The following is a 25,593-nucleotide window of genomic DNA, read 5'->3' as shown; positions in this document are numbered from 1 at the left end:
AGGGAGGAGGGTGGAGGAAGAGGAGAAAATGGAGGAGAGGGAGTGGAGGCGAGGGGTGGGTTCGGGAGAGAGGGTGGCTCGCGGAGGGGAGGAGGGTGGTGGTGGTGTTGGGGTATCCAATGCCGCTCCGGAGGTGGGAAGGGGGTGGAGGAGGCGGCGGCGGCGGTTGGCGTGGCGGCGGTGTGGAAGGCGCGCAGGCACAACAAAACAGGAGATGCAGTGGGTGAAAGGGGTGTGGCGGGAGGGAGGCTGAAAGGAAATCGGGAGAGGGAGAGAGTGATCGGGAGAGGGTGAAAGTGAGGCGGATTGGGAGGGGGGGAGCCAGGAGGGGAAGGAAGACGGAGGAGGTAGGAGAGAGAGAGAGAGAGAAAGAGAGAGAATTGACCATAAGACGAGAATTATGAAGACGAAGGCGAAGCGACTAGACAGGACGACTTCGCATCCTCCCGCCGCCCCTTTTATCATCAACTGACACCTGGGAACGGGATTGACCAGGTCAGTATTGGCTTTTTCGCAGCTTCAAGAGTCGACTGTGACGACTTATTCTAATTCCCTGCGTCCCGCGATGATGCAGTTTCCAAATTTACTCCCAACTCCACGATCGGCTGGGTTATTATCTCGCATTCTCCCACGGTGTCCTTCCCGAAAGTAGTATCACGAGAGCAAGAGGAGGAAGGGAGGAGTCACTTTTCCGGGGTTTACTTTTCCGCAAGTCTTGCTTACCGAGCGCGCATTCGCACGTTTTTTTCTTCCTTCTATTTGCACGGAGGGACACACTATTTATACTAGTGCGGTGACCTTAACCGGAAAAATATATAACTTTCGGCGATCTAAAATAACTCAAGTTTATAATTCATTGTAAGGGTTAAATTAAGAAGTGCTGTGCACACACGTCAAAGTGTTGGGGTGAATTCGAGGACTGCACGTGTGTGTGTGGGAGGTCCAAAAACAAGGGAATCGGATTGCGTGCTTGAGGGGAGGGAAGAGTCTATGGGTCGCAGAAGGGAAGAGGCACGCTAAATGCTCCCTTTTCTACCGCCAATCCATTACCCCTTTCGCTCTACCCCACCCCTCGCTCCCCCATCCCCCCCTGTGTGTTAGGGAGATGAAACCTTAGGCATGCACTCGATTACGGCAGCGGCGATGGAATTCCAACGGGAGCGAACGATGGCCAATGCAACCATGTAATCAGGCGTTTGTGGCGGGTCAAGAAATTCCCGAAAACCGGAAAGGTAAAGCGTCGCTCTGATCTATGCGGTCACATTGCGATAGATATCCTTTATTTTCGAGCATCTGACTATTAATTCTGTTCTGCGTTTGTTATACTGAGCGAAATGGGAAAAACGGGCGAAAATGTTTCCATTTGATTAGGAACCCAATAAAAATCTCACGATAAACTTAAAATACTAAAACACTTCAATGCATCTCATCACCCGAATATTTTTAACTTGAAACCTATGAAGTATGCAGCACTTACGTCATTAACTAGTCAACCGTATCTTATTCTTTCTAAAATTAGAATTATAAAAAAACTAACGTGGCCTAAATATTGAGTAATATAAATAGAGCCATAAGAGGATGTGCCTCGCACACAAAATACAGCTCCAAATGGAACTCTTACCATTTAAATAAGAGTCTGGTGCACTGCCTGCAATTCGAGCAGTGGTAGTGTTCGTTCGCAATGCTTTCATAGTATTAAAAAAGCCATAAACACAGTAATCAACCCGAAGGTCGGTTTGGTAGGTGATGATAGAGTTCACCCAGTACTAAGCCCTATACGGCGTGTGGAATTCACACATTAGGGTAGGGGGGCCAGTTCCTTTCCCTGTGCCGGTTATGGTTTCCCAGGAAGACCTGGTACCCGAAAAATCACACAGCTTGGGCGGAGCTGCAGGTGCTCAGCGACCCACTTTCATAGCATATATTTTTTATTTAGAACAAACTCTCAATAAAGTTTTTTTTAAAGTACGCACATTTTTACACTTTCCCTTATTTTTTTCTCCTTAGAACAAAATCATTACATTGCTATTCTGTTGCATTTATTAAATAAATGCAGGTCCATAGGTGCATGTTATGCATGACGATGCTGCAGCGTAGCGAGATTTAAGGGAATAATGTAAGTCTTGGCTCGTAAAAATGCGAAAATATTTCGACCGTCCTTTGCACAATAGAGTGAGAGTGAGTAGCACAGTGTCTTGGGCTGGATACATTTTTATCAATTAATTACTGGGGCAGTCAACTTGCACCGTCGCGAGAACGAGAAATTGAGTGAGTGTGCGCATGAAACGTCGACGGGCGATGGACGCCGGAAACTCCGCCTCGGACGAAGGTAAAATGGTTCCCTTCTTCAGGTAAAAACAAAAACCCCTCCGGCCGGGGTGTAACGTAATTAACCCACATAGGACACATCGCGTAATCTGCGTGTTGCACATTTACGCTGAAAGGGGACGAGTTTTGGCACGCATTGGCGCTGGGCTGAACTTCTTGCAGTATACTACACGAGAAGCCAGATACTTAAACCCCCCCATTCCTCCCACCCACCCACTCGCTCGCTCGGAAGGGAATCCATGTAACACTCGACACCATAATAGGAACTTCCCGACGCTTTTTTTCCCACCGTCTATCGGCCGTCATTGGCGAAGCAGGTTCGAATTCCTCGCTCGAGTGCAGCGAGCAAAAATCACTTCTCATCAGCCGCAATTACGAGCCCTGCCGCCGCCATCTGCCTTTTTTCTCATCTGTGCGCCTCGGCCGACGGAACCAAGCTCCGTTTCAGGGGCTCGAACCGGTGGCGATAGGGTTGGCGGAAGAGAAGCCACTATAAAAAGAACACTACCCACTCCACCCCCCACTCTTCTCCAATCGACGCTTTTGAACAAAGAAAGAACTTGCATCGCCTCTGCGAAACTTGCGCATTTGTCGCCGGGGCTCCAGTCAGTGAGAGCGATCAGCGGACTTCCCGAGGAGACTGTTGGATATACGTAAATATGATAGGAAGGCGATGTCGACGGTGATGGTGCAACAGTAATGTGGCACCCGATTCCCCAGACCTTCTTTCACTTCTCAATCAACCTAATTCACCAGATTCCTCACTTTATTTATTCCGATGTGTCCTTTTTCACTCTTGAGTACTCATTTATTTCTTCATTGCAGTGAAAAAGAATAAAGCCATCACACGCCAAGGTTTTATGTCAGTGTCTGCGACTTCAAATATGATTTCCGTATCCTATTCTAAGAATACGATATCACTGGAAAACCTTAAAAAGAGGCGGTGCGCTCCCTTTTGGAAATGAGTTCGGAAAAAAGTGGCAATTGGTAAAATCTCAAGGCCACGAAAAGGATTCGGCACGTGCAGAGCTAAAATAACAAATGCTTAACAAGCAAAAATAAATAGAAGAAATGGAAAAAATATGTAACACGGTAAATAAACTTCCATCAAATGCTTTTGTCCTCCAAAAATAGCTATTCTGATAACCACACACTGTGGCCTGTTTTCGGCACCTTCGAATGCACTAAGCTTTGCGTCCATTCAGTTAATAAAGGTAAACTAATTCGCAGTTCGTGAATGCCATCATGAAACATTCATTTCATACGCGAACAGAGGTTATTTTACGATGTAAATGAGTTTCCGCGCCATTAAACTAATTTTCTTCAAAAAAATTGATTGCATGTTTTTTGAGTGCTTAAAAAGTTGAACTATACACATTCTTGTGAAAATCACGAAAATAATTAATGCGCTGCGTAGGGGTAGATCGCAGAGAGATGAGAAATGGCCAGATTATCAATGATAGAAGAGCTTTCCCGGGAAAGAAAAGTGAAAAATTCGAAGCGCAATACATTCACCTATTTATTTAAATTAAACACTGGTCAACATACGTTTTACTTCACGTGATTTCCGCCATTATGACTCTTAATGGATTGCCGTGGCCGTAGGAAGGGCAAATGAAAATGAACTCCCAATCGGCTGAAAACTGGTAGAGCTCGGTCAATAATACATATTAATAAAACGCTCGAAGTGGCCTTAGGACATTCAAATCTATGAGTGTAATTCGAAGTGATTTTCCGAAAAAAATTTCTTCGAATGATTGCATTATAAAACTCTAAGACAAGGCAGCTTATTGTCAGCAATTGGGACGCAGGAAATGCTTTTGTTAAATTTGTGTTCAGCCAACTTCTAACAACGTTCCGGCCGGAAGGAAAAGAAGTCACACATAAAATGGAACCTGAAACAACAGCGTTTTATTTACTGCAGGCATTGTCATGAATTTCCTTTTCAAGGGACAATAGTCATTCATTTTGCATAGCGTGCTTTTCGCCATTTCGCATCTCCATAGGGTCTCAACTGACGCAAATTCACTTCGTAAAAGGTAAAAATATCCTCTCGACTACAGTCTATTTTAAAAGCAATATTACATCCATTTACAGTGATAAGTTTTTGAGACACAAATATCCTCAATCTGTAAATTTTTTCGCACCCTTGGCTTATGTCTATTTATTTTTGCGTGACAACGATGATGAATCCAAGTGTTTGCACAACGCGACGCCAGGCAATTTTCTAGCGAAACAGAACGCCCATGTTAAATCACGACACAGGTTGAATTTGCAGCATATGACGAACCGCTAGTTTTACCGTGAGGGGGCCTAATCCCCTCGTGGCGTCTAAAAATACGTCTTCGCGGTCTCTAATGAGGAAAATAATACACTTGGACTTGACCTCCTTGAGATGTTCTCCTTTACTGCCGACGAGTACGATATTCAACCTGGAAGTAAGGTTGTTGGCAGAGCGCCACCTACGTGGAAAAACTTACCCAGATCAATGTAATTAAAGATCTCCGACCAGGGAAATTCTTTGGTGACGTCACGGCAAAACCGACTCAAATGTATAAGAAAAAAAGAAAGGAAGACCCCTAGTTACGCATAGCATTGCCGTGATCATCGATTGTTTCCATTCCCTCGGCTTAAACCTCTAAGGTAAGCTCTCGGCGGACAAGCTTCTTGCGCAACTGAAACGACCTTGAAAGCAATCAAATTAACCTTGATTGAAAACGCAGATTAGGACTGCCGGTTTCGTCAATTAAAATCCATGTGGCAGAGGTGATGTGTTAAGAGAAGGAATTTAGGCTCTGCGAAAACGAAAATTTGGCGTCGGGACACAGCTAGAGGGGCCCTCAGAATGCCCGGGGAAGAAGACACGTGAATGCCCAGGTAGAAAGTGAGCGTCGCTTTAAGTTGAATGAAGTGATTGACGCCGTTAGGTAGCCTTCGGAGCGAGACTGCCCTGGCCCCCGCGCTGCCCATAGGGGCCCACGCCAAATTGTTTAAAAGTCACCTCTGACTCACTGTTAGCGCCGAACGAGTGAAAAAACACTTCGCCCACGCCTTGGAAACTAAGAAAACGCTCATTAGTAAAAAAAAACTAAGGGAACTAAATGAAAGATAATTAAGTCAGATGTGACGTGGATGCATTCCAACTTGACTGTATAACCACTGCAAATGATTACGGATTGTAACATAACAGATGTTTTCCGGGCGAGCACAGCAAACATTACGGTCCACGAGAAATATAATCAATCTACCCCACGGCAATCTAATAAGCCTCTTATTACAGCAGATTACACACCGATTAAAGCATTAAATTATGTTGAACCATTTAAGCATTCGTGGTTCATTGTTACACCACATTTCTCACGTTACGGAAATTCTACGCATGTCTAAATATTTCATATACAGTGAAAAGAGGCTAAATAAGATGTACACGTACTATGAACACGTGATATGCCATGTTAATATGCATAGAACAAAGACCAAATAAATACGTGGGAAATGAAAAAAACCAACAGGACTATAAAACAATTTAAATTTGCCTTTTCAAGAAAATCATTCCTAACATATTTTTGCCTCGGTATTGGGGTAGGTAGGTGATAAACGAAGGGTTGACGATGGCTTCTGATCAAACGCTTGAGCTTTTTTAAGTCTTGGAATGAAATGCTTTCCGATGACAAAGTTCAACCGCTGTACCGGCAGTTTCTCATCCAAGGAAAGTCCACGGCTGTATGAGTACACGCTAAAGAATGATTCGAATGGTCTTGGTCTAGAATTAGACGCCCATGAAGGTCAAGGTTACGACGACGGAATGAGATTTCTGCGACAGAGGAGCAGAGGACCAAAGGAGTGAGCGTGCCTATCGGAATGAGTGCAGTTGCGCGGGCCGTACTTCCAATCCATTAGTCGGAAGCGCCGCTATGATTTCCCGCTTTCAGAATTTGCAGGTCAAGGGCAGGTTCAAGGATTGTTAAAAGTGGATTCTCACGCCAACCCTAGTATTCAACGTTTAAATTCTCTCCCTCATATCGATAGTTTTGAATGGATACACAGTCACTCAATGAATCTTGCATTACAATACTTTCATTCATTAGCGATAAGAATTATTCCGAAAATTAAACATAGAGAAAAAAGTTTTCTGGATACATATGGCCAATAGGCTACATTAAAGCTAGGCTATTTCAATTTCCTTTTCGGAAATTTCATCTTCCTTTATATATATTCAGCCACAATCTAACCCCATTTACAACACAAGTTATTACCAAACTTACTGACTCTCCGATTAAATGAGAATGGTCAAAAATATCAATAAGATTACATTTCAACCATAAATTACACTTCGCCCTGCTAAACGAAACCTAGGTCAGCCTAAGATCTACAAGCCAAAATTTTATTAATTACGAACGAGTTAACGAATTTCCTTTCATGGTACGGAAGTTCCGACCCCAGTAACGAAACTAATGTTATTTTCGATAACGCCCTTCTCTGACCTTGAATTGAAATGTTTAGAAGAGACTGCATCACAGCGTAACTGAAGTTAAGACTAGGTTGTGAGAATTCAGCCTCTTATACGGGGAATTTTCGCAGTGCTAGGGTTGACTAGTTTTCTCCCCTTCGGGTTCAGAAGCACCCTCACGATTCGTCATAACTAGTATAGGTTATGGAGATCCACGTTATTGTTGCTATCACGGTGGATAGCGAAAGCGGTATAACCCTGCAAATGTTACGTTTTAAACCCAAAATAACAAGATCCTTGGCGCTTCCACATATAATAAATTCTGGTCAACAAGATCCGTGATCGTAATCTACCTCGGAAAATCACGTTACGAGAAGTTAAAGCGATGATGTCAAAACATGGATAAGGATCCATAACCTCCCTCCAGGCTTGATCGCTGAAACTGGCAGGACCTTTCGTCGATAATCCAACTGTAGTTTCTGCGGGGAGAAAAATTGAAAGTAATTACCATATCCCAGATAAGGTGAATAAAATTAGCGAGCAGTTAACTAAACAAATTAGGAATTAAACACGACGGAAATGAAAGGCCGCTATAATCAGAGAACGAAGGACGAATAAATTGTAGTTGGAGTGGGCAATGAAGACGGAGTCATTTAATGTATTCTACCATATACATCGTCGACTGTCTTTGCAATGTTTATAGAACTTTTAAAACGATACAAACAAGGAATTATTACATGCCTACAGTGCTGAATTCAAATCTGGAAATTTTCTATCGCCAGCGGTAGTCCACATTTTTATTTCCATCCTCTCTTGTTAACATTATACTTTCGATCATGTCCAAAATAGTCCACAACCCACCTCTTCTTTTCTTTAAATTTATTCAAACTATCTCTTACCACACCTTAATACCTTAGAATTGCATTTTTTATTTATTCATTTCGCTTGAGCAAACTTGGGATAGTGACAGTCCCTACACTATTCTACCTTTCTTAAACCCACAGCATGGACAAAATATGGTTAATGTAGAGCAAAATGTTTTTTCGCATATGTTATCACAATTCACTATTTTGATAAACATTATGCATTAAATACCCATAGGTAGCACCACTACTGTACCAAGACGTGACTTAAAAATTGCAAAAATTGAGACAGAACATTTTCACTAATTCTTAATATGGAGCTTAAATGTGGTCACATTAGTAGCATTTCATTGCATTATATAAACACTCTGATGGTCAAAAAGCATATGGTATACTGCTTCAGAACTTTTAAGAAGATTGAGGCACTTTGTTTTTCATATCGAGCATAAAGCTAACTAACTGGCCAACTTAAACATAGCTAATATTCTACCTTGCTAATAAATGAAAGTTCCTAGTCTCCAATTTATCTTATGTCTAGGTAAATTCTATTCTCTATACTATATGTGACATTAACAGAGACCAGCATTTGGTAGATCTTACATGCCTAGTGTTTTTTAAGAGGTACATGTAATAAAAAACCTTCAGAGACAGGCCCAATATAAAGCCAATATATTTTTTCACAAGAAATACAAAGAGAAGCAACCGTCCCTCATTGCAATGTCTATCACTGCAGTACTTTGAAAAAAATTGGCATTTTTATTTTGTGCAACAGTACATGCACATGGGGATGAACACACAAATTCCATGTTTCTAAGCCACAATGATGGACTCCCACAATTGACAATATTTCGTTAACCCCTTTATTACCACCCCATTTAGTAATCTGATTATCAGTTGCCCTCTTCTTGCAAGCACCCTGCACTCAAAAGGTAGTGATAGGTGAATCTCATAGTGTCATAATCTAAGATTAATGATGGAATTAATACAAGATAAACTTTAGGATATAAAAATGAAAATTTACAAGGAATGTTTAGGGAGGAATATTTGGTTTTCCTGGGTCAGATTGCCTACCTAGTTTCATGCATATTCTAACATTATCTTTGACTCTCTCCACTTCAACATTATTGGCCATCGAAAGCCCATCTATAAATCATAACTTTCTCCTGTTAAATTATGAATTATAGTTTGCAATAATGCGACAAAATGTTAACTTCCAAAAGAAGCCTTAGAGTAATTTTACAAAATTATCTTATACAGAACAAATAGTTCTACACTGTGAATGTACATTAATTACAGAAGGAATTATTGGTTTCCAAAAACTAATACACGAGTAGTAAAAAAGATGATTCCTTCATGGATATAAAATTAACTATTCATATTTCACCTGCAGCCAAATTCAAAATTAATGAAACAATAGAAAATTTAATTGAGCACAACAAAATGTGTGATCAAAATCTAAAATCATCTCAACCTTATGATGTCACAATTTTCCACAGGCTCTCTTCAGCCTCGAGTCTTTCTTAACAGTGATTGAACATCCTTCACTACAACTGCTACTTTGACAGCAGCACCTTCCTCAAGTCGAACCTACATCAACCCTTTCATTGCAGACACAGCTAACGCCAATACACATTAGGAAGAGTAATTGAGGCGAGATTAGAAAAAGCTTTTTAAGTAAAATAAAAAAGAAAGATGAGGCTCCAACCTTTAACACTTAACTCTTTGTGTAGAATTGTTTCCATTTAAATAGTCTACTTTGGGATTTCAAAAGCAATACATATTTTGAAGTCACTTGAACATGTTTTGACCATTTTTGAAATGACATCTTTCTGTGTGTGTCTACTATCTGTAATGGTTTCTTTGTGGGCAAACTAACTCAAAACCTACAGCTTACACTTATAAGATAATTTTTTATTTGAGTAGTAGTAGTAGTTTTGAGGGGAGGCGACTGACAGCTAAGGTCATTTGCGCCATAGGGGATGGACAGGAAAGGATGAAGGGTGGAGAGAAACCCGGCGTCGGCATTAGCCTACTCTTGACGAAAGGCACCAAGGGGTCCGCAGTTTAACGCCCCATCCGACGGACGGCGTACTCCCTCAAAGTGCCCTCCACAAAGCACCTCAAGTAGGGATCGAGATACCTCTGAAAAATATTCACCACCGCCGGGATTTGAACCCGCGCCCTCAGTGTGGGAAGCCAGTACGTTAGCCCCTGCACCATCTCGATCCCCTTTTTATTTGATACTTCCATCAGGTCCATTATGATAAATTAAAATCACTTAGTAAATTTCCACTTATTTATCATGGCCATGGTTTTAAATAAAAGTGTCAAAATCCACTGTGTGATTTTAATTTATCACAATGAATGTAAATCACTAAAAGAAAACGATGCCTAAAACTATTTCATTTTTTCTATTAAGAGTCATCATTATCATCTTCTAAAGGAGGAGCCTTGTCGTTGCAGTCATTTGCCTCCCTCCAATGCCGTTCTTCTCAGTTCCTTGCATGTTGTTACTCTCATAGTACTTGTTATATCATCTATACATTTCTTTCTCGGCCTCCTTCTTCCTAATTTACTAATTATTTTCCCCTCCATTATATTTTCCAGGAAGTTATGTCTAAGAACATGTCCAACAAATTTAATATTCCTCTTCTCAATCTCTTTTATTAAATTCCTTCCCTCTTTAAATTCTCTCAATCTTTTCCTGTTCGTCCATCTTGTTCTGGTTATTCTTCTCCAAATCTACATTTCCATTGCTACCAACTGAGCCTTCTCCCTCTTTCTCAATATCCAAGTTTTGCATCCATATAATAATGCACTCAGAATAAACATTTTTGCAAAGGATTTTCTACTTTCCCATTTCATATGTTTGATTCTTAAAAGATTCTTTTTATTTCCATATTCCTTTTTTGCCAAGACTATCCTTCTTTTCAATGCACATGTGCATCGGTTATCTCCGGTAATTACTCTCCTATGGTCGCAGAACTCTTCTCTTTGCCTTATCATTGATTCCCCTATCATTAAATTTACAAGGGGTTCCGTTCGCTTTCTTGAAACTATCATAGCTTTTGTTTCCTTCACAATTATTTTTAGTTTCCATTTATTGAAAGCTGTGGATAGGGTTTTGAGCATTTAATCAGTTTTTGTTTAATCAAAGCTGTGGACAGGTTTTGGACATTTAATCAGTTCATGTACTCCATTAAGAGTACATGAACTGATTAAATTTTGATCACAATTAACCGACTGGAAGTCAAAACTTGGGCCTTTTATTTTAAACTGTAAGTGATAATGGCTAAAGAAATCATTTAATTTAAAAATTATTTAAAAAAAAATCAAAATGAGCATCACTTAATTTTTCTCATAAAAAATGAAAGAATTGAATTATTAGCATTGAGCATGTACCATGTAACTAATGAAGGCAGATTCTTCTAATTTCATCGGTCATATCTTCCAAAAATGTATAAACCATCTTTACATTTCTTTGGACCATGGTCACGGTGGAAAACTGAAAGAGGAGATGATAGTGAGACTAATAACTCACTTCAACTTGCAGAACCACTTAAAAAAGCTTATAATTGATCTGAGAAAGCAATATATTACATATTGCATTTTTCCCGTCAAATCTTAGGTCATGAAAATTAAAATCTTAGGGAGAAAGTTATCTCCTTTGCATATCATATATTTATAATTTATTGTATCTACAGGGCAGTTGTAAAACTAATCCTATCTATCAAGTGCTGTCACGCATTGTCACATTATCCAAGTTATTTTATTTTACTTGACAAATAAGAGTAACCTTTAAAGAAGTAATGGATTCTACTAAATTACCAAAAACCATAATTATGCACAATGTATTCCAACACCAAATGGTGAAGTATGTTCAAGTATCATATTACTGTATGCTATTTATTTCTCAGAATTTTTTGAGGCACTAGACCAGAAACAACAGATGGCATCCATCCAGGTTTAATAATTGGCACGCATGAGCAGGCTGCCTTCCTTCCTGGAGCACCTCCTTTGTGCTTACAACAAATATGTTCCTTCAAGATAAACAATTTGCAGAGGATATGCTAATGGAGAAAATAGATTGTAATCCACTCAATAATGTATGCACGCTATGCATCAACAGACTAAGTGACCAATGGGAACTTTTAATTTTTTATACTCATATTTATCTTCAAAAAGGGATTCATGGGCAACCGCTGTGGATTGAGAATTAATGGAAATGTCTGTCTCTAAACAATGGAGGCTAACTTTTAACTCGACTTTATATTTTTATTACATTAATGCTTATTGTACATATCTGGAAATTCTTCTTGAGCAAACTTATTTGGTTTGCCATCAAATATTGAACTATTAATGTTTTGATAGTACATAACTGCCAAATATCATCATTAGTTAACTCTTGCATCTCCACTTGTAATTATATTATTAAAATAACCAACATTTTATTTTCAGGGTGCCAACAAAGATATTCTGCACAAACACACTATGAACAAGGTGTTGCACCTCAGTAGTGAGCAGACTGACAGCTTTAGACTACTGAGGATCATTTTCCCTCATTCACCTCCACACCAATGGGTCCTTAATGCGCAAGCAATGACATCATATCCAAGTGGTAAATGTGGTTTTAACAATTTTATCTTGCAGTGTCTTTCAATGAGCTCTTTAGCAATTGAGTTATCATAGGTATACGTGAATGCCATGCTAAATACCTACATTTAGGCAGAAAAACTAAATTTCCAACCATCTTTGACTCTAATGAAATTTGGTTTAATGAATACTACCCTGTTGGTTTACGCCTACCTTTGTTAGCCCAATAAAGTTTTCTTTGCCCATATTTCGAAGGAAAAAACAACTGCCCCAAGGGCTGGGCAATTATGAAATAAGCAGACATTGAAAATCCATCACTTTAGATCCTCTACAGGCCCTAGCAGAATAGTTTTGCACCATATGGTGGCCAGGAAGATAACACCCAAGAGCTCAAATAAATAACGAACTTGTGATCTATTTACCCTCATATGGATTTTAATTAAATCTTTTTCTACTCTCCAAATTTGCATGGAAGAATTGCTATCTGTCATTGTCAGGAAGAGTCTAACAGTAGCATAAAATACAGCACAAGGACTCGCTGAAGGAATTCAAATTATTGTTTCTTTAATGCCTATGCTTACGTAATACATGAAGAAAAATAAGGACTAGCCGTTAAAATACTTTTCATTTTAACAAAATACAAGGCTAGAATTTTGCTAATAAACCAATGCATAATTTCATTGAAAAATAAGGCATATGATGGAAAATGGTAGAAAAATTCCTTGGAATACTGCCAACTTATTAAAAAAGAGGTCACCCTCCCAGTTGTATTACAAACACCAAGATGGGGGAATGAATGTTGTGAGGACAAAGGAGGAAGGAAACAGAGACTGTAGGGGGAGGGGGAGGGTCAATGAGGATGAAGATTTTTCGAGGCTGGCTTCAAAATTTTCCACATTTGTATGTTCTTTGATGTTTTCTTTAGCAAATCACAAACGGTGAGCTAGACTAATGATTACATTGTAATGGGAACTTTGTAGAAAAAAGGGAGTCATCCTAAATTCCTAAAAGTTGCTCAATACTCCTAATTAAACTGTCTGGTTTGACAGATTCCAAGAAACTGAGGGAGATGTCGCGACAGTAACTTTTAACGGAGTCATCCACTAAATGTGCATTACAATGCAACAATTTCAGAGTGTAAAAAATCATTTGCTTTGACCAGGATCTCAGGATGCATTTCTTGTTTGAATTCAGATATTAAGTATGTTTTATATTCATTAAGTGATGCTACAGCATATATGTAATGGAATGTTGATTTGTTAACATCTGCTTGGTGCATAATTTCTTATGCATTCAGAGAAATATTTCATCAAATTAACAATAAAATTTTTGACTAAGAAATGTGGGCACTATTCACATTCTAAATTTTATTAAAATAAAATATATTTAGACAGTGACTGGGCAAGGGCCAAGAGGCATTCTGCAGAGATGGAGGTTGGACGGGTGATCTTCATACCTCTACCATGGTGCTCTTGTCTCACCTGCATGTGGCGGGCACATCTAATGTGGGTTGGAACAATTGGTCAGGGGGTCTAATTGAAGGGGACTCCTGTTGAAGAACCACCACAGCAACAAATAAGGCAATAACCACTTGTTGAATTAAGAAGGAATGCCTTGAATATTAAGTTACACTATGAAGCATGTGAAGTAATGCATTAGTGATGACCCAGTTACAAAATTTAAAATCCATAACCACTTCATGCTTGTGCCCAGTTTTAGTCTACAAAGCAGAATGATGAATTTTTTCCACAGTAATAGAAATGAAAGAACAAGAAATGAATTTATTTTGAAACCAGGGTTTTATCAACTGTCCACAAATCAATATGCGAATTTCACAGTGGCACCATCTTGATTATATAAGCTCTCTACATGCCGCACCAATGATGTATTATATTATTATTAGGTAATCTACCTGTTAAGGTAGGTTTTTGGATGGACAAAGCTCCTAAATAAATATTTTGTGGTCCTAGCAAAACATCTACATCAGGTCAAAATCTCTACATTGCCCATCATTTAAATCTTGGGAATGGTAATTGAGGTGGTTTCCCGTTGCCTTCCTCAATAGTGTTTTTAACGTCACACCATCACTTACTGGCCGCCCCACTGGGGTCAGATGCCATTGCAGCCGCCTCACTGAGGAACAGATGCTGCGTGGACTACCTTTCGTCTGGCTCCTAACCTTCGACCTATCTGGCATGGGTGGCCCCACCAGGAGCAATTATTATTACTCCCACCAGCACAGCTCTAGGGGTTATTGGAACGCACAAGCCCTTCCACCACGTCAAGGTTGTAGTCCGGGGAGGAACCAATGATTTCTGAGTCCCAAATTTTCATAAGTGTTAGAAATCATTTGGATGTCATTGCACATCTTATTTGGAAATATTCCTAATCAATATCCATGTGGAAAAACTACAAAAACTCAAATGCAGATCCATTCATGACCTTTAACAGTAGTGCAGTAAAGCCAGTTTTTTTAAGAAAGATTTCTTTTTGAGATATGCGAAGATGAGTGAAAATATGCTCACCTATCCATGAAACTGTAGTCAAGTGTTGTTGCTCCGTCTTATGTGAGTTAGAGGAACTAGATAAATATCAGGGCTTCACAGCAAAGAAATCAGTCAGCCATAAGTGACTGTGGTGTGTTAAGTTCATTTCAAAAGTTTATACTTGGATTTAACCTAAGGGACTGTGACGCATTGTGTACGACTATAAATGCCTGTGACAGGGTATGTTCAGTATTTCGTCACCACATCTTGTTCCTTAAAAGCCCCCTATATCTCGCAGTTTAAGAAAAAGCCTAGGTAGCTTAAACTGGCTAAATCACTCGGCCAAACATCACGAGGTTTGAATTCCATTAACGGTGAATGATTTTCACACTCCAACATTGTTGTATTGTAATGCATAATTAGCAGGTGACCCCGTTAAAATTTACTGCCACGACATCATCCGCAGTTTTCTTTATATTGGCACTAATGCTGTTTGCTGAATGTTTATATGTAATGGTTATTAAATATTTCACAAATAGTAAACGCTTTAAAGATAGCTTTTCCTTTTTCTCGAATTCCCGGCATTTACGAGCAATATGATTTCATATTTCAAGCAATTAATTTTACAAGCTAGTAAGAACACACAAGCTGCAATGAAGTCTTAGAGTTAAATGCATGAGTTTTCACATTTGCCTAGTAGTGTTAATCTTCAAGATTAATTCCTGAAGACAAAAAACTATAATACCTCAACACAGTCACTGAAAAGTCTACCTAACCTTATCAAGACTCTTTTAGAGTGCATTGCTCAGTGGATTGAAAATAGATTCCTTCAACACTATTTCTTTATTCAACTCTACACATTAATTTCATTTCATCCAAAACCACTACATTTTTTCAAGTAACAGAACAATACTTTTTTAAATTGTGCAAAGGAAATGGGAAGAAATTCATGTGCTTGCGATTTTGATGATTAATAAGATGCTTTACTACATAATGACAAGATCAAAAATACCATATTTTCCCATCGATAACCGGTGCATTATATATGCAAAAATGCTCAGATGATCGAACAAATGACGATGCACGTTATGTAATGAAAATTGAAATAATCCAAAAATTTACAGACCTATGTACATAATAATTTGTAGAGGAATTTTTTTAAAGCATGCCTTTCTAATTGCATTCTATCTTATACAGATCTGCTACTGTTAAAGTTATTTCATTTCATAAATCCATAGGAAAAAGAAGAAACATAATTTCTATACTTCATTTATTCTAATACACAGTAATTCACTTATACGTAGAGTATGTCATATTATGAACATGTACGTATAAATAAATACACGTTTGGATAGGTAGATCACTCGAATCCAAGAAATTCGTCACCTGAATCCCAATTAAATGAATTAAGTGCATTTGTTATCTCTTCAGGCACATCACTGAGTTCACTCTCTGAAGTTAACTTTTCCTCATCTTCTAGCACTGGCGTTGAAATATTGCCCAAAGCTTTTTCAAATCCATTTTTTACAAGTCACTTTGACACCCTGCCAACTTTCCAGGATCCACTCTTCTGAGTGGATCCTGGAAAGACTAGAAAGTATTTCCTCAGAAGACACTCTTTTAATCCTTCCTGGTTCTGTGTTGTCTTTCATACCAGAGGCATCATTCACTTTTCCCAACTAGGACGCAACTTTGATTTAAAAGATTTATCAATGGATAAATCCTGATAGCCTCACGATTTCCTTTTTCTTTTGCAAAATTGATGACTTCTAGCTTAAACATCACTGTATACGATTTTCTTCTCCATGGGTGATTTTCTTGAGAAAATTCTAAATTACAATAGCTTAACTCAATTCAGGTTTGAACAATCACTATGCAGGCGGCACTTTCATAGAACTTGGGGGTGTATAGAACAGCTGAGTGCCAATACTAACAAAGCGAAGTAAAGCAAACAAAACAAGAAAATTCAATTTCATTAATTCTCTTATTTTTTTATATTTGATTTGCTGAAACTATGAAGTCCTAGGTGCGCGGTATCTATACAAATTCTTGGTAACTACAAAGTTTGGGTACTCGTTATACATAAAGTGCAGGTTATTGATGGGAAAATATGGTACTTACAAATGTGTCAAATGTGCTTTTAAGCCTGAAAGTTAGTCGTTTCCTTGATTTGTCGAAATATATTCTAATTCTTACGTTTTACTCCAGGGTAACTTAGATAACAGTCTATAAATGGAGAAATTTTTTCTGGAAATCTAACAGGCACCGAATATTCTCATGTTCCTTCAAAGAATACAATAATTGTTGGCACACATACCAAGTTTTACATGATTGATGAATAGCTGTGATGAATAGGTTACGACTCATAAAATGTTTTGAGTGCTCCTTGCACTAAGGCAAAACAGCTTGTAAAATTAACCATTTCAGGGAAAGATGACCAATTCCTTTCCTTACATCATCTGCAGTTTTCTATGAAGCAATGTTATGAAGAAAACCTCTTTGATTTAATACCAGACCCCAAATATATAACAATCAAATTTGAGCCCAAGACTGCAGTCAGAAACCATACGCTATTCCCACTTGGCTAACCAAAGGTCTTAACAACCTGCTTAAAAAATGAGCTTCTGTGAAATATGCTTATGATTACCTTAAGTCATTTTAATGCAGGTAACAAAATAGAAAGAATTTTTCAACTTACTATATTTATATAAATCATACATATGAAATCTTGTGTCATTGTGTAATAGACTCTCCACTAATGACTATAGTTTTACTATTTATCATATTCAATTACAAGAACTAATATGATGTACCTACTTATCTATGTCAAACGAACAAAATCCCTTTGATCCCGTGGATTCAGGACAATATTTACCCTGTGATGTAAATGAGCTTCTAAGGATTTGTTGCATTCAAGAGTATGATATGTGTGAACTCTTCCGCCAGGGTAGGTGGGGGTTTCATGGAGAGTATGGTAGTCAAGTGGGTGCAGCGATGACTGGAGGGCCTGTGTTTAATTCTGGGTGATGCCCCTGCGCACCCTCAACTTCACCCAAACAGTGACTTTTTTGATTTCAAATCTTCCAGGAAAAATGTAGGCGGCAAATGGAAAAGAAATGCCCGCCCTACTCTGGTGTCTGCATTTCATACACCCCTTGGCTAAGTGGCTCTATCCTCACCTATCAAAAGAACCTTAGGGTTGATTACTGCAGTGGTTTAATCATACTTCAATAAAAATTATTCTATGCATGAAACAAAACTATTAAAAAATGAACCCCAAAAGATAAGTATCATGGGACTAACTAACATGAACCACCTCTTGCACTTAAATTTCAGCAAAACTTTTAAATGTCATTTTAACTGAATATAATACTTATATGATGAAGGCACTACATAGTTTACAAGTGGCATCAAGTTTACACGAGATTCTTGTTGAAATACCCAGAGCAAACATATAAATTATGAATACTCATCTATTCTATATTGCCCTGCTTACGTTTTCATAGAATATGCATAGCTGTGAAAATCAATAAAGCTTACATTAAATTTTTAGAAGTTCACATTCACAACAAGAGAAATTCATTGGGTAGAACCACTTGGAGACTGCAATAACTTTTAACAAAGTATTGAATAGTAATATCATGGTTTGATAATGATATTCTGTGAATTTTAGTGAAATTGTTAAACGGTATAGAATTAGAAATATTTCCTACATTATTTTTCTTTAGCAAGAACAGGTAGAACAGTTCACTTGTTTAGGAAGTGTTTGGAGAAGGGTGGGCAGTGTTATATGGTCCTAACAAGAAGAATTGGTTATTTACTTTTTCGGGGGAGGTGACTGACAGCTTAGGTCTTTGCACCATTTGGGATGAAGGGGAAAGGGAGGGTGGAGGGAAACCTGGTGTCAACATTAGTCTACTCTTATCGGAAGGCACCAAGGGGTCCACAATTTCATGTCTAATCCCACGGACATCGTACTCACTCAAAGTGCTCTCCACAAAGCACCTCAAGTAGGGATTGGGAAACCACTGAAAAATATCTGTCGTCTCCTGGATTCAAACTCAGGCCCTCTTGGTGGGAAGCCAGTACATTAGCCACCGTTCCATCCCCATCCCCAAAAGAAAAATCGCATTAGCTAAAAGAATTTACAAAGTTGAAGGATAAAAAGAGACGTTCCAGGCGTGATGTTGTGGAATATCACGATTGATTAAAAATTGGCAATTTTCCACCAAATAAAATGTAATACAACCTGTTTCAATGTAACTATATCATCATGATGATGGTGTAGTTACATTGAAACTGGTCGTTTTTAATTTTTTTTGTGGAAAATCGCCAATTTTTAATTAATAAAGAGGAAGGAGTTGATGGCAGGCACCTTAAATAAAGAAGCAAAGAAAAGACAAGTGTGAAGACTAATATGGAGGGTTGTTTTGCATAGCTTTGAAATTCGGAAACTGAGGCAAAAGGATGAAAGTAAATTGGAGGCTTTTGGCAAATCTAGATAAAAAAGAAAACAAAAGATGAAGTTACAGGCATGGTAGCAAAGTGGAGACAGCTGTTGGAAGACTTTTGAAGAAGGCAGGAAAAGTGAACAAAGGGGATACTGAGAGGCAGTGGGATGGTGTAAGCATTAATACATGTGATATTCCGGGATATTGAGGTTAGGGAGAAAAATAATACACATTTACATTGAATTCAGGAAGCAGAAAAAATGGTGAGCTAAAGAATAAGGATTGCAATATGAATGTAGTATGGGGGTATGAATATTTTGCCATACTAGTTAAGGTTTACAAGAAAATTAGTTGGTACCTTCAGGGTATATCAAAACCCTACCCAAAGCCTATTGTTCATAATAGTTTTTTTGCCATAACTTAAACCTGATTAATGTAGAGGTCTCTTTTTATGTTTTTAATTAGACTCGTATAACATCCCATCTTAACAATTACAGCTGATAAATACACCCAGCTAATTGCACTGATTGTCTATCTACACCTTTACATCATCATCACTAGTATTTCATCTCTTAGATTGGTTTTACTGCAGCCCTCCATTCTTCTTTGTTTAGTGTTCATTCCCTCACTCCTGGATAGCTTTCCTGTTTTAGAACCTTCTTAATTTGTTCAATATACTGGTCTTTTGGTCTTCCCAGCAGAATCTTCACGTGATTTTCTCTTCTATTACATGTCTCACTATTCCATTGTGTCTCAAGGTGTGCCCAATCCATCTGATTCTTCTTTGCCATCAAGTTCTCCATAAAGTAATCTCCTCTTCTGCTCTTCCATATATGTACTACCTTGTTCCTCACTTTGTCTGACCATGTAATCTCCAGCATTTTCCTCCAGCACTATTTTGCAAAGGCTTCTGCTATTAGCTGGTCCACTTTTACAATGTCCCATGTCTCTGATCCATCGAGTACCATGTTCCGCCATTGCATATTTAATATGAAAGGGTAGCGGTGACGACTACATAATGGGGTAAGTGCACAGAGGAACCTAGTCAAACTTTCAAAATTCACCATATCAGTGGTGAATATGTAAGGGTATTCGCTGTATAATTGTTTATTATGTGGGGGAGTGTATTTAATAACACTCTAACTAAACTCCTTCGATTACCAATTATATTAAGTTTCGTCATCATATTATGCCAAAATATTTGAAAAATTAAAGTAGATTCACTATGGTAGTCACTATTAAATGCAGGTGGCGGTTCCCACATTCCTTAATGCACTAAGATCTATTTTTGAGATTAGAAGCAATTGAGTTTTATTTTTGAGGATTTAAATTAACCCTATTCCAAATACCTAACACTATAGACTGATCGGCATCATTATCCACTAATAATTTGGCACAAAAGTAACAAGATGTCATCTGCTATCATTATTCAAAATCCTTCATATGCACTCCGGGGGTGCATGTTCTGTACATTGCTTATTAACTTTTTGGCATTCAAAAACTAAAGAATAATTATGCTTCATAAAAATGACAATACTGAGAGATGAACAATTAAAAATCCCATTCACCAGTGCACACGCGACTTCTAACAAAATCCAGATGACGAATGTCTGTTATTAGATATTATAAACTGACATTTAAGCATTTCATGACTTTTTTGGGTAAATATATACATTCATAGTAAAGTTACGTTAACTCATTAAATTGGCACTTATAAAAAGTACATCTGTAAGTCTATATAAATATTCAATTCTTCGTGTTCCACAACCCTCTATTCTAACTCAATCATTCAAATTTCTGGTAAACCTTGGGGGTATACCTAATACTTTTGTGAATGTTCGGCACATACATTGAGCAATACTATCGCAGGCAGTTCAAACAGGTGTAATATCTAAGCGGTCATGTGTAAAAAAAACTATGATATCCGCCGTTCAATTACAACGAAATACACTCACCCTTTATCCACAGGTTATCAATAATTGGGCACTTCAAAACAAGCCTTGGGTTGATCATTTGATTCAGTTATTCAGCGATTGAAAATCATAAACATTCTCAACTGCTAAGTTAAGAGCATAATAGTGAGCCGCAGAACACCTCTCTAATCCTTCATTTTCCTTTTTCCATACACGTGAATTTACGCAGAGTAATAAAATAAGCAAATGTTTCCATGAGCGGCCAGAAGTGAAATATCAACAAGTGAACAAGATAAATTATCTCCGTTTTTGGTTAATGGTAACATATTACTGAGGAATTAAAATGCTTTGCTGAGCTAATAATGCAGAAAACTGTTGACAGTATCTTTCCAATTCACGAAAATAGTACAAATATTAATATAGCGGTCAGTGAACCAAAGAATAAAAATGATCCCGAGTTGTTTCCAAAGAATACAAACGCCAAAAGGTAACTTCGGCGGAACTTACCTCTTTCCCGACCATCCACCGCACTTTTAATATCCATATTATGTGAAACCGATCTTGAAAAAAAACTGTTAAGATTTACAAATTCCCTAATATTGGCCCCGTTGCTGAAGTGCACCAAACATGGCCGGATCTCGGTGAACTACTTCCAGGTCGTTGAACTCTGATTGATGAAAAGGAAGCACATAGACCCAATATGTTTACCAATTTATGTCCAGTTTTTTCATTTTTATAGATACATTATTAATGTTTTATCTTTAACTTCCATATTTAATAATGCGGTTGTTCGCTCGACTTTAGTTTGAAAATGGCCGCGCCCTGTGGAAAGGCTCCGCCGTGTTTATGGCTAACGAAAACTTAGAACTATTACTAAAAATGTATTGAAATGTGTATTTTAAATTAATGGTGCGTTTCTTCATCCGATACTTTGCCATTGTAATACCTCTTCGAAATGACTTGCGCCCTCTTACTTACGAGTTGACTTTTTATTGCAGGACATTGTATGCTGCAAAATGTACCTCCGATTATTTAAGCGTTTAACATGGAAGACTGTGCTATTAACAATATTTATAATTTTTGTGATGGACTACTTCGGCGCATTCAAACATATTCTTGAAAAGGAATTCACTTCATCTTTTCGGTATCCTTACGAGGGAGACATAAATCGTTATGTAGACCAGTTGGAACGAGGAGAAAAGCCGGACGTTGCCCCAATTAATATTTACAATTACACATTTATATTGGATAGTGATCACAAGTGTAAGACGGAGGCGAGTGCCCCTCGACTTGTTTATTTGGTGAAATCTGCATTAGATAATTTCGCCCGAAGAAGAGCCATTCGGAATACGTGGGGCTTTGAAGGCCGGTTTTCGGATGTCACTATCCGAAGAGTGTTTCTTTTAGGAATTTCAAAAAATGATCCTGACATTCAAAAACGGATACTCAAAGAGCATCTGAAGTTCAGAGATATTGTGCAAGCCAACTTTTTGGATAACTATTACAATAATACGATAAAAACGATGATGGGTTTTAAATGGGCGATGCAATTTTGTCCCAATTCGAAAGTGTACTTTTTTTCTGACGATGACATGTATATTTCCACAAAAAATGTACTTCGATTCATTCGTAACCCCACTCATTATCCACATTATTTGGAAAGCCCTATTATTAGCTTGGACCAAAACCGAAGAAAGCGCAGTGTCAATGACGATAATGTCAACTTCACAACCACTCACGGTAACATTGCAAATGAAATAAATAAAAATGAATCACAAGTTAAGGACATCGTCAGTATTACAGAGCCGCGGATTCAAGATGGATTATTTTCCAGCGATGTAATGGCAAATAAGTCTTATCCAGGACTAATTAATTCATCGGCTAATACAACAAAGAGAAAAACCCTTCAAGTAATTGACTTTGATCTACCCGATGATGCTCTATTATGGGCTGGCTACGTATTTTATTCTTCTCCACATCGACACAAATCAAGCAAATGGTATGTTTCTCTCTCGGACTACCCCTATGACCGATGGCCCCCATATGTAACTGCAGGTTCTTATATTTTGTCTCAAAATGCCTTTCGACTTCTTTATTTCGCCTCTTTGTACACGAAACATTTCAAATATGATGACATATTTCTTGGTCTTGCTGCGTCCAAAGTTGGCGTGGAGCCATTTCATTGTGATGATTTTCACTTTTATCCAAAAGACTATAGTGTTTCTGGTTATCGTTATGTAGTGGCATCACATGGATATAGTAACCCTCAAGAGTTATTGGATGTGTGGAATGAACAGAGAAGTGCTGGTAATGCATGAGCAATGTCAATGAATGGGTATATTTAAGATGAATTTTCAGTGTGTATGAAAGAAATATGTAAAACTATTTTTTACCTATTTAATAAACAGAAGGTAATAAATCTATCATTGTTTTTCAACTGTATTAGTTGTAGTATTCATTATAATTGATATTGCAAGAATGTGGATGTTTGCTTGCATTCAAAATGAAGAAATACGTCCCACTCCGACATTCCACTGCTGATAAAATGAAATGTGATAGTAATACTCTAAGTCAATGCACATGTGATATGGCGTGCATTTCTGTGAATTCATTATGTACATAACTATTCGTAAAATAAATATATTGCAGCCTGAAATTTTTATTTCTCATAAAAGTATAACCAGATGTGTACCCTGCCAAAGGTAATGTTGACATGATATATTATGAGCTCTTCATTTACCTTGCAGATTTATTTCATCATTTTATTGGATATGTTTGCACGAATCATGTGGTAGTATATTAGCAAGAGATCAAATAGCCCTCTTTTGCAGTAGCACAATTTGTTTAACATGTGGGGAATGACCCCATAATTCAAATTACATTGAAAGAAGGCATGGTAAAGTGCTAAACGATACCCATTTGAAATGAGAAAGTTGAGCCTGTCTTTGAGCATCACTAGATTGTGCCTTTTCATCTTTAAATGTTGACATTTTCTACAAAAGTAGTGTTGTCAGAATAGATTTAGATTACAAAAGTAGATTTTATGTTAGCTATGAAAAAGTTCATTAACCCAAAGAGTAGAGACATGCTTTGGTTTTTACATTAAACATTTTAGTTCTTTTCTATCATGGCCATGAATAGTCATTAAACCTGTCTTCAAAGTGATATGTACTCTCATGAGCTTCAATAATCTAAAGTAATCCCTGACTTTAAAATAGGGGATCAAGGTGTTACCATTTCGATTATTCCAATGGAAGACAACAAGCACCTAACCCCATCTCAATTTGCAAATAAAAATGGGAAATCTACCACTCAGGCCATAGGATCAATTGCGAGAAAATAGTTGATGAATTTTCGAATAGGGGCTGCTTATCTCTTACCCTTTCGCACAAGAGCTTGTGACTGTAAATCTCAGTCCCATCCTATTTAAAAAAAGCTGAAACACCTTGGGGTTCAGGAGCTGGAACTGAGGTATGTATATGAAGTCATATCTACCAGACAGAGATTGATTGTCATAGGTGAGCAGTCAAACATCATATTTGTGAAACATAGGATCTCTTGGGTTTGGCCATTTCTGATTTTCAGTTATGTGTAATGATATAGGTATCAGAAGTTAGCTGGAATCTAACCAATGTGTGCACCCATTAAGGAAACTTGATGTGTTGATTCAAGGTGAATATTTGAGAAATGCAAATATGCATATTTTGGTCTCTTTCACAGTCTACTTACCTATGGCCATTCATTACAGGGACATGTGTTTGAAGTGCTATAGATTGAAAAAAGGCAATTTGTATTATGACTGGCTCATCATCTAGACAACACTGCATATCGTTTTTTGCTCCATCAATTTTCCGCAAATAGTTTATATATTTTCCCTAATTTGATGAATTTGGTGTATGTTGAGATGAACATTATTCACCTCAAGATCAATTATACACTCTCATTGCGCTAGGGCTAATGGTAAATTAATATACCTCAATTCAGGCTGAATCAGATCTGCAAATGCTGAATATGCAGGCTCAATCTGGAAATTTCCCTAGGTATTACAATATGGCGCAAATGACCTTAGCTGTTGGTCGCCTCCCCTAAAAACTACTACTACTGGAGTAAACTGTAAATGCATAAATGCCACATCCCTATTTAGCATTCTTATTTTTAATGAGTGCCATTCTGCTATGCAACTATCATTCAACAGATACAATTATGGCATCCATTATCGAAATAGAAAGAAAGACTTGTACTTGTACACAATTATGGCATTTTACATCGCAGTGATGCTTAAAAAAATGAAAACTTCCATTGTCACAATTTCTAGGGAATCACATAAAAATGAACTATGGATGAACATAAAAAGTAGGCAGTCTATGTGTTAAGTGCAGTATCACTTTCATTTTAAAGTACTGAAATATAATATGCAATCCCCATGCTTCGGCAATGGAAACTGCATATATTATCCTGGCTCCAACTGTAATCACTATTCTAGAATTTATGGTATATATTGACAGGCAA

General features: G+C 37.9%; 1 protein-coding gene across 3 annotated transcripts; it reads left to right on the top strand.

Annotated features, from left to right (window-relative positions):
• Positions 1-338: 338 nt before the first annotated feature.
• brn (beta-1,3-galactosyltransferase brn) lies at positions 339-23,740 on the top strand. Of its 3 annotated transcripts, XM_071584867.1 has the most exons (3): positions 340-495; positions 12,100-12,259; positions 22,083-23,740. In XM_071584867.1, the coding sequence occupies exon 3, from the start codon at positions 22,101-22,103 to the stop codon at positions 23,400-23,402; it is 1,302 nt and encodes a 433-aa protein (XP_071440968.1). In that variant the 5' UTR covers positions 340-495; positions 12,100-12,259; positions 22,083-22,100; the 3' UTR covers positions 23,403-23,740. The 3 variants fall into 3 exon arrangements, with proteins under 3 accessions (XP_071440975.1, XP_071440968.1, XP_071440959.1); XM_071584874.1 differs by lacking the exon at positions 12,100-12,259 and having other exon boundaries at positions 339-495; XM_071584858.1 differs by lacking the exons at positions 340-495; positions 12,100-12,259 and adding an exon at positions 21,836-21,993.
• The last annotated feature ends 1,853 nt before the right edge of the window (positions 23,741-25,593 follow it).

Source organism: Hetaerina americana, unplaced genomic scaffold (assembly GCF_022747635.1).
Source record: "Hetaerina americana unplaced genomic scaffold, ioHetAmer1.1.p SCAF_1, whole genome shotgun sequence".
Classification (NCBI taxonomy): domain Eukaryota; kingdom Metazoa; phylum Arthropoda; class Insecta; order Odonata; family Calopterygidae; genus Hetaerina; species Hetaerina americana.
The sequence above is the reverse complement of the archived record's forward strand: the minus strand, read 5'-3'. Positions and strand labels throughout refer to the sequence as shown.